Genomic DNA, 14,426 nt, shown 5'->3' on the forward strand with positions numbered 1-14,426 from the left:
TATAAAATAATCTTAATAATCGTGTAAAAATAAGGAGAACCAATGCAGTCTTCATAGTATTCTAGTGACCCTTGCATTAGCGAACAAACTGACAGAGCAACACCCTTTGAGAGTCTTGACCCCAGGTCTTCTAGCCAATGGACAAACTTGCTAACCACTGCTCCAAAAGGGTTAAATCACGGGAGGAAATTGCAACTAGCTTACCAAGGCAATGGTTTCTACAGTATTAAAAACACGTGTTTCCATCTATAGCATGTTCAGTATATCAGCTTCTATCCACATAGCAGCCCTCCACACCCTTCAGTTTCCTACACGTTCTCATGTTTGTGTACTGGTAAATAGGGCAATCATGTTGAGTAACTGATGAATTAATGATCATAAGTAGATGTTAAATGATTGATTTCTTTTTGTTTCATGAATCCTTTACTAGGATGTATTATAAATGATGTAGATAATAAACAAAGCGTTGGGTTGAGGCACTTTATAAGCCAAAGCTACAGAGCTTCATGTATACTGATAGGAAAACACAGGCCAGATGGAAGCAATATCAAGGAGGCCAGCTGGGAATTTGCTTTCACCCATCCAGGTCTATTTATGTCTGAAGATTGAGAAAACGATTCAGGAGAGAAGGACTATTGAGAGATGCACCCCAAGTATGGCTGTGTTCTTACCGTGCTGGGCTCGGCATCCTGCAGAGCGTAGTACAGGTGGTCCACGGATCCGTCCTTGCTCTCCACAGGGTCTCGACTGGTGTTCAGCTGCAGATACACACACACACACACACACACAGGATTATTCTCATCTACTCGGAGTTGGGGTAAAACCTATTTCAGATGGACACTTTCATAAACTACATAATCTTTTAACAATGTTGATAAAAAAACATGTGGTATTGTAAAATACAAATTGAGGGGCCATGTAGAGATATATAAACATCTCCCATCACAGCAAGTCTAAAAGTTATGGCTGGCCAGCATCCCTCACCCTATCAGTAGAGCTGCTGGTGGTGATGGTCTGCTGCTTGTTAGGGGGAGGGGCTTGTACTTGGGTGGACCACTGAGAAAGAGAGAAAGGAGGGAATCAAAACAGACAGTAAGGATGATCACTTAGTATGAGTGACAGTTACAAACTCACTCTCCATTGTGCTGGTTGCGTTTTTTGCGGACCAAGACCACAACACTCCCAATAACAGCCAGCAGCAGAACCACCCCAATGAGCCCTCCTATAACACCGCTTGTAGTGGGACCCTTCACTGGCAGTCGAGTACCTGCAGAGAGAGACAGGGAGAGATGAGAGAAAAAGTGAGATAGGAAGGAAGACAAAGAATAGAAGGGAGGTTTAAGGGGATAAGTACAAAGAGAGAGAGCGATAACATTAACAACAGAGTAGTGATAGCATTCACATGCTGGAGTAAGTCCCACATGCACAGGAATAACTCTACAGTGCATTTCAATACATATCGTTTCATTTGTGGTGAAAGGTTCTGAAAGCGGAATTCAAAATGTAATCCCCAAGTAATGAAGTAGGCTAATTACAGTCAATGGTGTGTGTGTGAGACAAGAGGTGCAAATAAACTTGTCTGTGGATGCGAGAGGTATAGAGGTGTGTACGTGTGTGAGACAGCAAGGCGAGATGCAGAGAAAGTGTGTGTCTGCCTTTCTAGAAGAAAGGTCTACATTAGTGTAGACTACAGTCACATGGGGAGGCAGACAATCCGACGTAGTGACTGTAGTACCTTCCTCTAATGAACCATGACCACTAGTACCAATACTAACAATAGGATTATACACAAGACAGGAGTACACAAACACACAGTGTGACCCATCTCATTATTCTCCCCATCATTGCACAAGGGATTATGCTAATGATGGAGTGTTAAATGGCAATGAGGAGCTCAGCTAATTGGAGGAGAGTTACACAGGGAAAGTAATTGGTTGTCCCCTGATTGAATGTTGTTAGGCTTATAATTATGGCTGTGGTACTGATGACCTTATAGCAACGCTCTGTAAAGTAAACAATGGAGCTTCCAATGACCTTTTAGCATGTAAAAAGCAGTTGTTTTCAATTAGACCACAACATGTAAATAAAATACAAACGCTTTGGTTTCCCACTAAAACTAACTAAAACAGTCAATAATAAATGACAATTTCTTAAAATGATCTCCAGAGTAGTTTACCCTGACATTTATAAAGTCATTATTGTTCAGAACATGGCATGTTTAATGTGTCTAGTTTAATAGGTCTTATGAGACAGAAAGATTTACAACATGGCAGTAGTCCAGTTATAGGACTTATAAGGGAGTGTTACTAGGTGATTAGGGTGTAATACAGCCTGTTGTCCACATGGCAGTGCTGTGTCTCCATAACACCGGCTCTGAAGTACTAATAATATTCACTACCTCTGTTCCATCCTCCCTTTGCTCTTCATCACTCCCGTGGTCGTCAACTTTGTATCTGGCTATATCCATGCTCCATTTTTGTCTATAGTGCTTTCTTGCTCCATCTTAACCATCCCTATCTTTTTTTTTATCCTCACTTGTCCTCCAATCCCCCCTTCCCTGATATATGGGCGAATATTGTACTATAAATTGTGCCTTCCTGTATTATACCGATGCTAAAATGTTTATTCTATTCTACTGAGCCATTTACTTTATGTTCCTATTCTTATATTTTATTACTTATTGTTGTTGCATTGTTAAAAAGGAACCTGCAAGTAACAATTTAGTTGGACGGTGTACAGCATACCATGTGGTACCTGTACATACGACTAATAAAACCTGAAACTTTTCCTCCCTCTCTCCATAAAATTCTATAGTCCAAAGTGATTTCCTCCCCTCACCTCCTTTCCTTTTCACTGATAGGGAATAAACTGGGCCGGTGACAGCTTTATCTGGTAAGCATAATTTATTAAGGTACTTTCTTTTCAGATCAGTTCAGATAAAGGAGAGGATGCCACTTTAGAGTATTGAGATGCAGCCGCTGTCTGAGTGACTCCAGCAGTGGTGAATAGAGATCATGCCCTCTGTATCTGTGGTGGATGCCAGCCATGTCTCATTCTAATGAAATCTCCCAGACAGCCCGAGCATGCCCGCTGTCTCTCTTAGCTGGCGCCGTGCTCCCCTGCCCTCCGACAAGGACGGGCTGGGCTCCGTGAATGTGCGTGCGCGCACACACACACACACAACGCAGAGTCCAGATGGCAGGGCCAACTTGTATACTATCCAATATCCCAGTCACTCACACCAACATTTATACACACCCACAATTCTCTGTGGTGTGCTGCACACCCATACTCACTCACTCACTCACACCCCCATCCACAGATTGAGACAGGGTTTAGCCAGTCGGTGTATTCTCAAGGATTCTACCTGTATTCTCAATGTGAGGTATGGTCTAAAATACTGCTATGGTTTTAAAATATTCTTAAAAATACTGCTAAAGTTCTACAACACTACTGCATAAGATAGCTGGTGCATAATTAAGCGGCCTCCAGGTGATTGCTGGCTGATTAGAAAAGCGAGTTCGTTCGTGTCTCTCTCTCTCTCTCTCTCTCTCTCTCTCTCTCTCTCTCTCTCTCTCTCTCTCTCTCTCTCTCTCTCTCTCTCTCTCTCTCTCTCTCTCTCTCTCTCTCTCTCTCTCTCTCTCTCTCTCTCTCTCTCTCTCTCTCTCTCTCTCTCTCTCTCTCACTCTCTCTCTCTCTCTCTCTCTCTCTCTCTCTCTCACTCTCTCTCTCTCTCTCTCTCTCTCTCTCTCTCTCTCTCACTCTCTCTCACTCTCTCTCTCTCTCTCACTCTCTCCGCCTGCCCGCCCGCCTGCCTCTCTCCGTGCGGCCTGCCCGCCCGCCTGCCTCTCTCCGTGCGGCCTGCCCGCCCGCCTGCCTCTCTCCGTGCGGCCTGCCCGCCCGCCTGCCTCTCTCCGTGCGGCCTGCCCGCCCGCCTCTCTCCGTGCGGCCTGCCCGCCTGCCTCTCTCTCTCCGTGCGGCCTGCCCGCCTGCCTCTCTCCGTGATACAGGTCTACCTCTTAACATGCTTCCCCAGCCTACAGGCCCATATGACTCATGTGACCTCGGCTGGCTGAGCTGGCCTAGCTGCACTTATCCCTGCCTCTCCCCTCTCCCATCCTGCTGCCTTCGTTTGGGAAACGCTCGTTTATCTCTCCTTAATATGGCAGCTCAAATCTGTAGCGTCTCCAGCTCTGCATCTTTAATCTCCTAATGAGCAGAGATAAGCCTGTTTTATTACCCTCCCTGACCTCACACACACACACACACACACACACACACACACACACACACACACACACACACACACACACACACACACATATCTCCGCTCCCGGAGCTACACATTTATTATACCTCAGCTATAAAAGTCATTGACCCAAACAGATTAAAGGGTCATTCATTGGCCAAACAATCCTACTGTTGCTGATCATAAAATCCATCTGTATTGTTTTTTTGTTGACTTTTTAAGTTTGAGCATCAACGGACACGAGACAAACACGGTTCCATTGACCCCAGATGATGGGGTTACAGATTAGGTCTAGACGGATTGATCAGCACTGATAGAGATGAGGATGAGGATGAAGAGGGAGCTGAAGTAATCCCATTGCTCAGTCAGGGAGAGGAGAAGTCTTGCCCTTAGATCCTAAAGGCTTAACAGTGTTACATTACCAACATCCATCCAGCCCAACACACACACCTCACTCCCTAGCGACCCTGTATCCTGGTAACCAGGCGCCGCATACATAATCACACATATTGGAAGTGTACGGGGGGAGTAGATAAGGACAAGGGCATACAGTGATAGAAGAGAGGACGAATGGGAGAGACGGTGTGATGGAGAGGAATTCAGATCACTTTGGGAACTGCCTCTTGATGTATGCTCGTCTTATATTACTGATGCTAACAATAAAACACACTACACAATATAACCACCACCACATGGACTACTGTTGGCTGCCTGCCTGGGCCTGGTGCTGTACTGAAGCTCTAGTCTGTCAGACAGGCCCAGTATTCATCTAGGGTGACTACAGAGCTGGCCCCATGCATTTACACTGTCTGGGATTAAACGGATGTCAGGGACACCAAGTCTGTGTCTGTGTCTGCGTGTAACAGCAGGAAAGACAGTGTGTATGCATACAATTGCGTGTGGGTGTGTGAGTGTTTGACGTTGATCTCCCCCTCTCTCTGCAGGGAGAGTGTGCTCCCTGCCATGGTGCATTAAGGCACCGACAGGCGCCCTGGGAGAAGGCAGGATATCTCTCTCTCTCCCCCTCATACCCTCTCTCTCTGACAAGGTCGCGGCTCCCCTCTCGCTGTCTCTGCGTCAATATTTACAGTCCACTTTACACTGGCACAGCGGTGGCTGGGTCCAGTCGGCCTGCTGCATTAGCCAAATGTAGCTGTCCAGTCCGGGTTGAGAAGGACCGAACGGGATAGGAATAGGACTAGGCAGGCTGTAGTAGTCCAAAGGCAACACACACCAACCCACAACCACACCAAATAACTGTTCATCCCAGCAACAGAGAAAACATACACAGGTTGCAGCTGGCAGGTCCATAACAAGGCATGCACACACACACACACACACACACACACACACACACGACTGGATAACTAGGAGTTGTACTATAAGAACCCAGGTCACCTCAGTTAGCTAGTGTGTCATAATGTGAACTGTCCCTAACCTCCCCCTCCTTCCCTGGGGCCTGGTCTGTCACCCATTGGTCTGTTTACCTGCCCTGTGACCTTCTGCCTGGGAGAACATCCACTTCATTAACTACTGGAGCACTACTCCGCCATGCACAGAGGGATCCCAGCCCAGAGCGCAGCCTCCTACTGAGAGGGGATTGAGGTGAGACAAATGAACATTTCCACTACGGTTTCCTCTACTAACACATAAAAAGAGATGTTCTGAAATGGAATCTGTGCTGGTCTCAGGTTAGGCTGTGTTAGGTCAAAGCAATAGAGGAGGATGCCTTGCTAGAATTTAATATCACTTATAGCTATATTTGTTCAATGTCAGTAGAGATGGAGGAAAGAGAGATGACTTCAGACTACTGAGATGTATCCTCTCGGCCACAGCAGGCGGCTAATTGGGGGCTGCCTCCAGTAGACTACCTCGAATAAGAGACTGATTAACAGAACGGGGAGCCGTAATGGCCCCGCTCTCCAGTTGCGAGCTACCGTGACTAGGTTTAGTTTGTTGTTGATTATGCAGGGTTACAGCGCAAGTAACATACACATTCAAGTATGCACTCGTTATTTGCATGGACATCTAAATGGGCCTGTGGGCATATGGTTGTGGAATCACAATGCAAGCCAGAACCACCGTTATATATAGTTCCTCTCACATCTACTGTGTTCCCTGGGAGGTGTTCGAGGTTGCGGGAGCCTTGTGCTGATCATACATGGAAGTCACAGGAGGTTGATGGCACCTTCATTGGGGAGAACAGGCTCGTGGTAATGACTGGAGAGGAATCAGTGGAATGGTATCAAACACATGGTCTTCCGTTGTTTGATGCCATTCCTTTTGCTCCGTTCCGGCCATTATTATGAGCCTCCTCAGCAGCCTCCTGTGATGGAACTCATTACCACATACTATGGTGTTGCTATAGATGTGCTCTTCACAGTGTCTGTTCTTAACACTAACATTACACATAGCACACTACAAATGCATGCACACATTTAGTGTTACAAAAACACAATCATACAGGCTGACACACACACACACACACACACACACACACACACACACACACACACACACACACACACACACACACACACACACACACACACACACACACACACACACACACACACACACACACACACACACAATGTATGCATATGGATGCTAATATTCACATTTACACATGCACACCCACCCCTGCATGTCACAGATGAAGAATATCAAACTGCTGTACATGCATCAAAAGGCCTTACCGACAATATCCTCCAGACAGACAACCCCATGAGCACATAATGATCCTTCATACAGCATCTAACACACTGCATCAAGTCTGTCTCTCTCAGATAATCATTTTCATGTCACAATTCATCAGAATCTCAATATACAGTTAGCTATATCATGCTCCTCCATCTCTCCCACCTCTCAGTGTGTGTGTGTGTGTGTGTGTGCGTGTGTGTGTCAGAGATAGACAGTTCAATAGCAACAGCAAAGTATAAAGTGGGTGAGTGGACATAAATACATTGCAGTGGGCGAGGAGCACAGTGTGTGAGGTAATCAATAGGCAGCAGTGAAGGACACTTGGTGCAGTGTGGAACAGCAGGCCAGCCCTGCGTGAAAGACATGACACAAACACTGGCTGCGCGTTACAATGACACTCAACATGACAGTCAACACAGTACAGAAAGACACACATACACTGAGTGTACAAAACATTAGGAACACCCGCTCTTTCCATGACAGAACGACCAGCTGAATCCAGGTGAAATCGGTGGTCATTTATTGAAATCAGCGCAGATGAAGTGGAAGAGACAGGTTAAAGAAGGATCTTAAGCCTCGAGACACGCGTCATTCAGGAGGGTGAATGAGCAAGACAAAACATTAAAGTGCCTTTGAACGGAGTACGGTAGTGGGTGCCAGGTGCACAGGTTTAAGTGTGTCAAACTGCAACACTGCTGGTTGTTTTTCACATTATAATCATTGTACTGTAGACACTAGTCAGTGTGTGTGAGTGCATGCCAATCAATTTAAGTGTTCACCAGAGCAAACTAAGTCATTGTGTGTGTGTGTGTGTGTGTGTGTGTGTGTGTGTGTGTGTGTGTGTGTGTGTGTGTGTGTGTGTGTGTGTGTGTGTGTGCAGTAACACACTACAATCCTCATTTTAAGTGCTTATGCACACACACACACACACACACACACACACACACACACACACACACACACACACACACACACACACACACACACACACACACACACACACACACACACACACACACACACACACACACACACACACACACACACACACCATTCAGAGCGGTGTTGATGAGAGTCATATCAGTGTTCCCTGAGGAGACACTACACTAGCCCTTAAAACACACAGCACAGCACAGGCCTCTACATATTTAATACAGAGCTCAGAGGACAGAAGAGTGGAAGAAGGGAGAAGAGGGAGAGAGGATTGATTTCTTGCCAGCTTTACACCAGTCCAATCCTCCTGAAGTAGTTAGTGTGTGTGTACGCTTCTGCACAAGTGTGTGTCAGACCGCGTTAGACACGGCGAGAGGCGAGGGAACACACACACGGAGAGACAGGAGTGTGTGTGGGGAAGAAAGGTACCTGTGTAACAACACAGAGTCAGAAGGATGGAACAGAGCTGATGTGAGTGTTTTTGATCTGCTGCTATGGGAATGGAGGCTACTCATTGTGAAGGATGAGGCAGTTATTACACACCTAGATGGGCAGTGGCTTCCTTTCTACTCCAACTGTCTTCGCCTGGGCCGGTATTCTGTCTGTTCTCAACATCTCACAACGCTCATCAATTCTTTTGGTCTGTGTACCAGGGTTGGGGTAACTTCCATTTCAATTCAATCATTGAAAAGTTTCCATTTACTTTCTATGAGACGTTTGCAGTTCTTGAATTTCAGTTCACTTCCTGGATTGACTGCATTGAAACTGAATTGATCCCAACCCTGCTGTGTACACAGTAGCAGTCACCTGAACAGGAGCAGATCATGGCATTGTTCTCTGTAATCTATCAATGGCTTGTTGATGTTCAACACTTCCTGCAGGCGACACACACACACACACACACACACACACACACACACACACACACACACACACACACACACACACACACACACACACACACACACACACACACACACACACACACACACACACACACACACACACACACACAGCGGTATCAGATAGATGTGCGTCTACTGGAGGTGACACATAACCATCTTTCTTCTAGACACAGACACACCTGTTAGACTTGTATCGGGTCCCTCTGTCTCTGCTCTACCAGCTCAACTGGAGGTGAACAATACACACTGGTCTCTGAGACACCTGTATCAGGACCATCAGTGTTTCCTCTAGGTGACAGAACAGTCTAGCAGGTGACAGAACAGTCTAGCAGGTGACAGAACAGTCTAGCAGGTGACAGAACAGTCTAGCAGGTGACAGAACAGTCTAGCAGGTGACAGAACAGTCTAGCAGGTGACAGAACAGTCTAGCAGGTGATAGAACAGTCTAGCAGGTGACAGAACAGTCTAGCAGGTGACAGAACAGTCTAGCAGGTGACAGAACAGTCTAGCAGGTGACAGAACAGTCTAGCAGGTGACAGAACAGTCTAGCAGGTGACAGAACAGTCTAGCAGGTGATAGAACTGTCTAGCAGGTGACAGAACAGTCTAGCAGGTGACAGAACAGTCTAGCAGGTGACAGAACAGTCTAGCAGGTGACAGAACAGTCTAGCAGGTGACAGAACAGTCTAGCAGGTGACAGAACAGTCTAGCAGGTGACAGAACAGTCTAGCAGGTGACAGAACAGGCTAGCAGGTGACAGAACAGTCTAGCAGGTGACAGAACGGTCTAGCAGGTGACAGAACGGTCTAGCAGGTGACAGAACAGTCTAGCAGGTGACAGAACGGTCTAGCAGAAAGCAGCAGCCAGGTAGCCAGAGTGACAGGAACCCGACTGTCTGACTCACTAGCCAAGATAAAAGCTCAACCACTTCCTCTGAAACACACCAGTCAGTAGACCATTAAGCAATATTAGGCTGGTTGACTTAGCATACATGCCATAGACAACAGTGTCCACTGTCACCAACCCGTTTGGCAGAAAGACACTCTTCCTTCACCCTCTGCTATATGACACCAAGGAATGTTCACCTGCCCCAAAGCCCATCATCTCATTATCTTCACTCACTCCAACTCATTCTTTCTCTTTAACGCACCAAACCTCTAGCTCCTTTCAAAAATGACTCATCATACCAGACTTCACACAGGTCCAATGCCTGAAGGAAAAGTGTGTTACTGAAAACAGATAAAAAAATATGACTGAAATAAAAAAAATAAAAAATGTCTGGCTGATTAAAAATCTGAATTAAACAAAACACTGGGGGTAAAGTCTTTCAGAATGAAAGAGAACAAAGGTTATACGAGTCTAATTATTAATCTATCGGACTACAGATCTACAGTCGTCTATCCATTGTATAGTGGAAGAACGTCTCTAGTGACCAGTAACTTGGGTAAATGCATGTGTGCGTGACATGTCTTGGCTGTGACATGCTCTCCCCACCGCCTGTAGAAGCGTGTGTGTGTGTGTGTGTGTACACTCGTGTGTAACATGCCTCTGCTGTATGGATCATGAATATTATTCATAAGGCTGAATGTCAACACTGATGAATCATTTTGCTGTAAAATGTCACCAAACACCAGTGTGTGTGTGTGTGTGTGTGTGTGTGTCTCACAGCTCCACCGCTGGACTTGGTGGCAGGCTAGCTATGACCCTGGTTGTCATCACTGTACAAAAACATTACTACCACGAATAGAGACAGGAGGGTTGGAGTGAGGAGGGAGAGAAGAGAGGAGGGTGGATAGGGAGAGGAGGGGGGAGTCAGTGAAGGAGACAGAGGCAATAGGGGACAGGGTGGACAGGACAGCCAGAGCTATAGGGGACAGGCATGGAGACTTAGCCTCAGAGACAGGCTATAGGCCTGGTTACTGCACAGCACCTCAAGTTGCAGAGAGCCCAGTGAAACTAGTCTCTGGATATTAGATGATGTCAGCAGAGAGTTCAACACAGTAGTGTCAACCCACACACACACAACCCCCTGACAAAGACACACAACCCCCTGACAAAGACACACAACCCCCTGACAAAGACACACAACCCCCTGACAAAGACACACAACCCCCTGACAAAGACACACAACCCCTGACAAAGACACAACAACCCCTGACAAAACACAACAACCCCTGATAAAGACACACAACTCCCTGACAAAGACACAACAACCCCTGACAAAACACAACAACCCCTGATAAAGACACACAACTCCCTGACAAAGACACACAACCCCTGACAAAACACAACAACCCCTGACAAAGACACACAACCCCTGACAAAACACAACAACCCCTGATAAAGACACACAACCCCTGACAAAGACACACAACCCCTGACAAAACACAACAACCCCTGATAAAGACACACAACCCCTGACAAAGACACACAACCCCTGACAAAGACACACAACCCCTGACAAAGACACACAACCCCTGACAAAGACACACAACCCCTGATAAAGACACACAACCCCCTGACAAAACACAACAACCCCCTGATAAAGACACACAACCCCTGACAAAGACACACAACCCCCTGACAAAGACACACAACCCCTGACAAAAACACAACAACCCCTGACAAAGACACACAACCCCTGACAAAACACAACAACCCCTGATAAAGACACACAACTCCCGGACAAAGGACAAAGACACACAACCCCTGACAAAGACACACAACCCCTGACAAAGAAACACAACCCCTGACAAAGACACACAACCCCTGACAAAGACACACAACCCCTGACAAAGACACACAACCCCCTGACAAAGACACACAACCCCTGACAAAGACACAACAACCCCTGACAAAACACAACAACCCCTGATAAAGACACACAACTCCCTGACAAAGACACAACAACCCCTGACAAAACACAACAACCCCTGATAAAGACACACAACTCCCTGACAAAGACACACAACCCCTGACAAAACACAACAACCCCTGACAAAGACACACAACCCCTGACAAAACACAACAACCCCTGATAAAGACACACAACCCCTGACAAAACACAACAACCCCTGATAAAGACACACAACCCCTGACAAAGACACACAACCCCTGACAAAGACACACAACCCCTGACAAAGACACAACAACCCCTGACAAAACACAACAACCCCTGATAAAGACACACAACTCCCTGACAAAGACACAACAACCCCTGACAAAACACAACAACCCCTGATAAAGACACACAACTCCCTGACAAAGACACACAACCCCTGACAAAACACAACAACCCCTGACAAAGACACACAACCCCTGACAAAACACAACAACCCCTGATAAAGACACACAACTCCCTGACAAAGACACACAACCCCTGACAAAACACAACAACCCCTGACAAAGACACACAACCCCTGACAAAACACAACAACCCCTGATAAAGACACACAACCCCTGACAAAACACAACAACCCCTGATAAAGACACACAACCCCTGACAAAGACACACAACCCCTGACAAAGACACACAACCCCCTGACAAAGACACACAACCCCCTGACAAAGACACACAACCCCCTGACAAAGACACACAACTCCCTGACAAAGACACACAACCCCTGACAAAGACACACAACCCCCTGACAAAGACACACAACCCCCTGACAAAGACACAACAACCCCTGACAAAGACACACAACTCCCTGACAAAGACACACAACCCCCTGACAAAGACACACAACCCCCTGACAAAGACACACAACTCCCTGACAAAGACACAACAACCCCCTGACAAAGACACAACAACCCCCTGACAAAGACACACAACTCCCTGACAAAGACACACAACCCCCTGACAAAGACACACAACCCCCTGACAAAGACACACAAGACAAAACACAACAACCCCTGACAAAGACACACAACCCCCTGACAAAGACACACAACCCCCTGACAAAGACACACAACCCCCTGACAAAGACACACAACCCCCTGACAAAGACACACAACCCCCTGACAAAGACACACAACTCCCTGACAAAGACACACAACTCCCTGACAAAGACACACAATCCCCTGACAAAGACACACAACTCCCTGACAAAGACACAACTCCCTGACAAAAGCTTCAGCAGCAGTTACATAAAGGAGCTTTTCTTGTTGCATTTTATAAGCCCTCCTACATCCCACCATGCCTGTGACCTTTAAGGTTGAGAGAGCGTAATGAGGAGTGGGGCTATACACTACAGACAGGCTCAGTGCCCATGGATGAAGGACAAGGAAGGAGGGAAGGAATGAAGGAGGGAGGGAGAGAAGGAAGGATGGGCAGTGTCATCTCTGCTCCCTCTGGCTCTTCCAGCTGTTGTTCTCTCTTTCTTTTCCCCTCCATCACTTTTCATCTGCACTCATCTTTCACCCCGAACCACTTGTGCCCCTACTCCCTCCCTTCGCGCTCTTTTCCACTCTCTCCTCCACACAAATGACTCAGTGGAACCGGTCAACTGTTACAAAATTCCCCCTGCAGCTTAACCTGCCTAATACAAAGCCTGGCTCATCAAGTCAAATAGACTGCCTACACACAATGGGAGCAGACACACACACAAACAAAAAAATAATTGAATACAGCAGCAGCCACGCACACGCACACAGTACTGAAACAGATCTAGAAATGGAACCGCTCCATACATCACATGGCCTGTGTCCCAAATTCACAACCTATTTGTTATGTAGTGCACTACTTTAGACCAGAAATGGTCTCTGGTGAAAAGTAGTGCACCATATAGGGAATAGAGGGACATTTTTGCCACATCCCTGGTGTGGGTCTATGGAGGATAAAGGACAGGAGAAAAGCTCATAGACAGGCCCTGTAATACAGAGATAAATTGTAGAATAGAGGCATGGGGCTACAGATGATAGAAGACTAGAGACTCCCAGACCAGACACACACTAAAGTACAGCTAAACCAATATAGTGCTGCTACGCCCAAGGAGCCATAGGTGGTAAAAGATGAGAGCTCTAATATTGCTGTGTGTGTGTGTGTGTGTGTGTGTGTGTGTGTGTGTGTGTGTGTGTGTGTGTGTGTGTGTGTGTGTGTGTGTGTGTGTGTGTGTGTGTGTGTGTGTGTGTGTGTGTGTGTGTGTGTGTGTGTGTGTGTGTGTGTGTCTAAGGCCCCAGCTGCTCATTGCTCTCGTATGTCACACACACTGCTCTCGTGTCAGACACTCCTCTGCACATGGACATGAATCAGGCCTCTCCATGGAGCCGACCCACAGCACCATATTTGTGCCCCTGTCACTGTGGCCCTGCAGTGTGTTAAGAGCAGGGCTCAGCAGCGAGGCTAAGACTCAGAAGACAGGTAGGTACACCACACAGTTCAATACCTTTAGCTCCCCTCTGTTCTGCCCTCTAGACAACGTCTGGCTTGCAACAGAGAAGCTCAATAAGTGGAAAGGGGAAGGAACTCCTTTCCTCACAGAATATATTCTGATCTGATTGGCTGCAGGAAACACTGGGGGTTGTCAGTCTCCTGTGGTAACCAGATCAGAGAAACAGGGAGAGATATAAGGGGAGGAAGAGAGACGGTATCTCTGAGCAGTGAGGTGGGTTGTCAGATTCTCACCATCCATCTCCCTT

General features: G+C 46.8%; 1 protein-coding gene and 1 long non-coding RNA gene across 10 annotated transcripts in view; one reads left to right on the top strand and one right to left on the bottom strand.

Annotated features, from left to right (window-relative positions):
- LOC127915181 (nectin-2-like) overlaps positions 1–14,426 on the bottom strand; it is a 100,315-nt gene that overhangs the window by 78 nt on the left and 85,811 nt on the right. Inside the window, exons 7-9 of the mRNA XM_052494481.1 lie at positions 1,135–1,267; positions 985–1,056; positions 672–758 (exon numbers count right to left, since the gene is read on the bottom strand). Coding sequence (XP_052350441.1) covers positions 755–758; positions 985–1,056; positions 1,135–1,267 — 209 coding nt within the window. The 3' untranslated portion in view covers positions 672–754. The remainder of the gene's footprint in view (positions 1–671; positions 759–984; positions 1,057–1,134; positions 1,268–14,426) is intronic.
- On the top strand, positions 8,838–10,030 carry LOC127915182 (uncharacterized). Of its 9 annotated transcripts, none has more exons than XR_008090469.1 (4): positions 8,838–9,202; positions 9,243–9,342; positions 9,383–9,502; positions 9,543–10,030. It is a non-coding gene; the product is annotated as an uncharacterized LOC127915182 (long non-coding RNA). The 9 variants fall into 9 exon arrangements; XR_008090470.1 differs by having other exon boundaries at positions 9,383–9,482; XR_008090472.1 differs by having other exon boundaries at positions 9,243–9,322.

This window comes from Oncorhynchus keta, chromosome 34 (assembly GCF_023373465.1).
Source record: "Oncorhynchus keta strain PuntledgeMale-10-30-2019 chromosome 34, Oket_V2, whole genome shotgun sequence".
NCBI classification, from domain to species: Eukaryota; Metazoa; Chordata; class Actinopteri; order Salmoniformes; family Salmonidae; genus Oncorhynchus; species Oncorhynchus keta.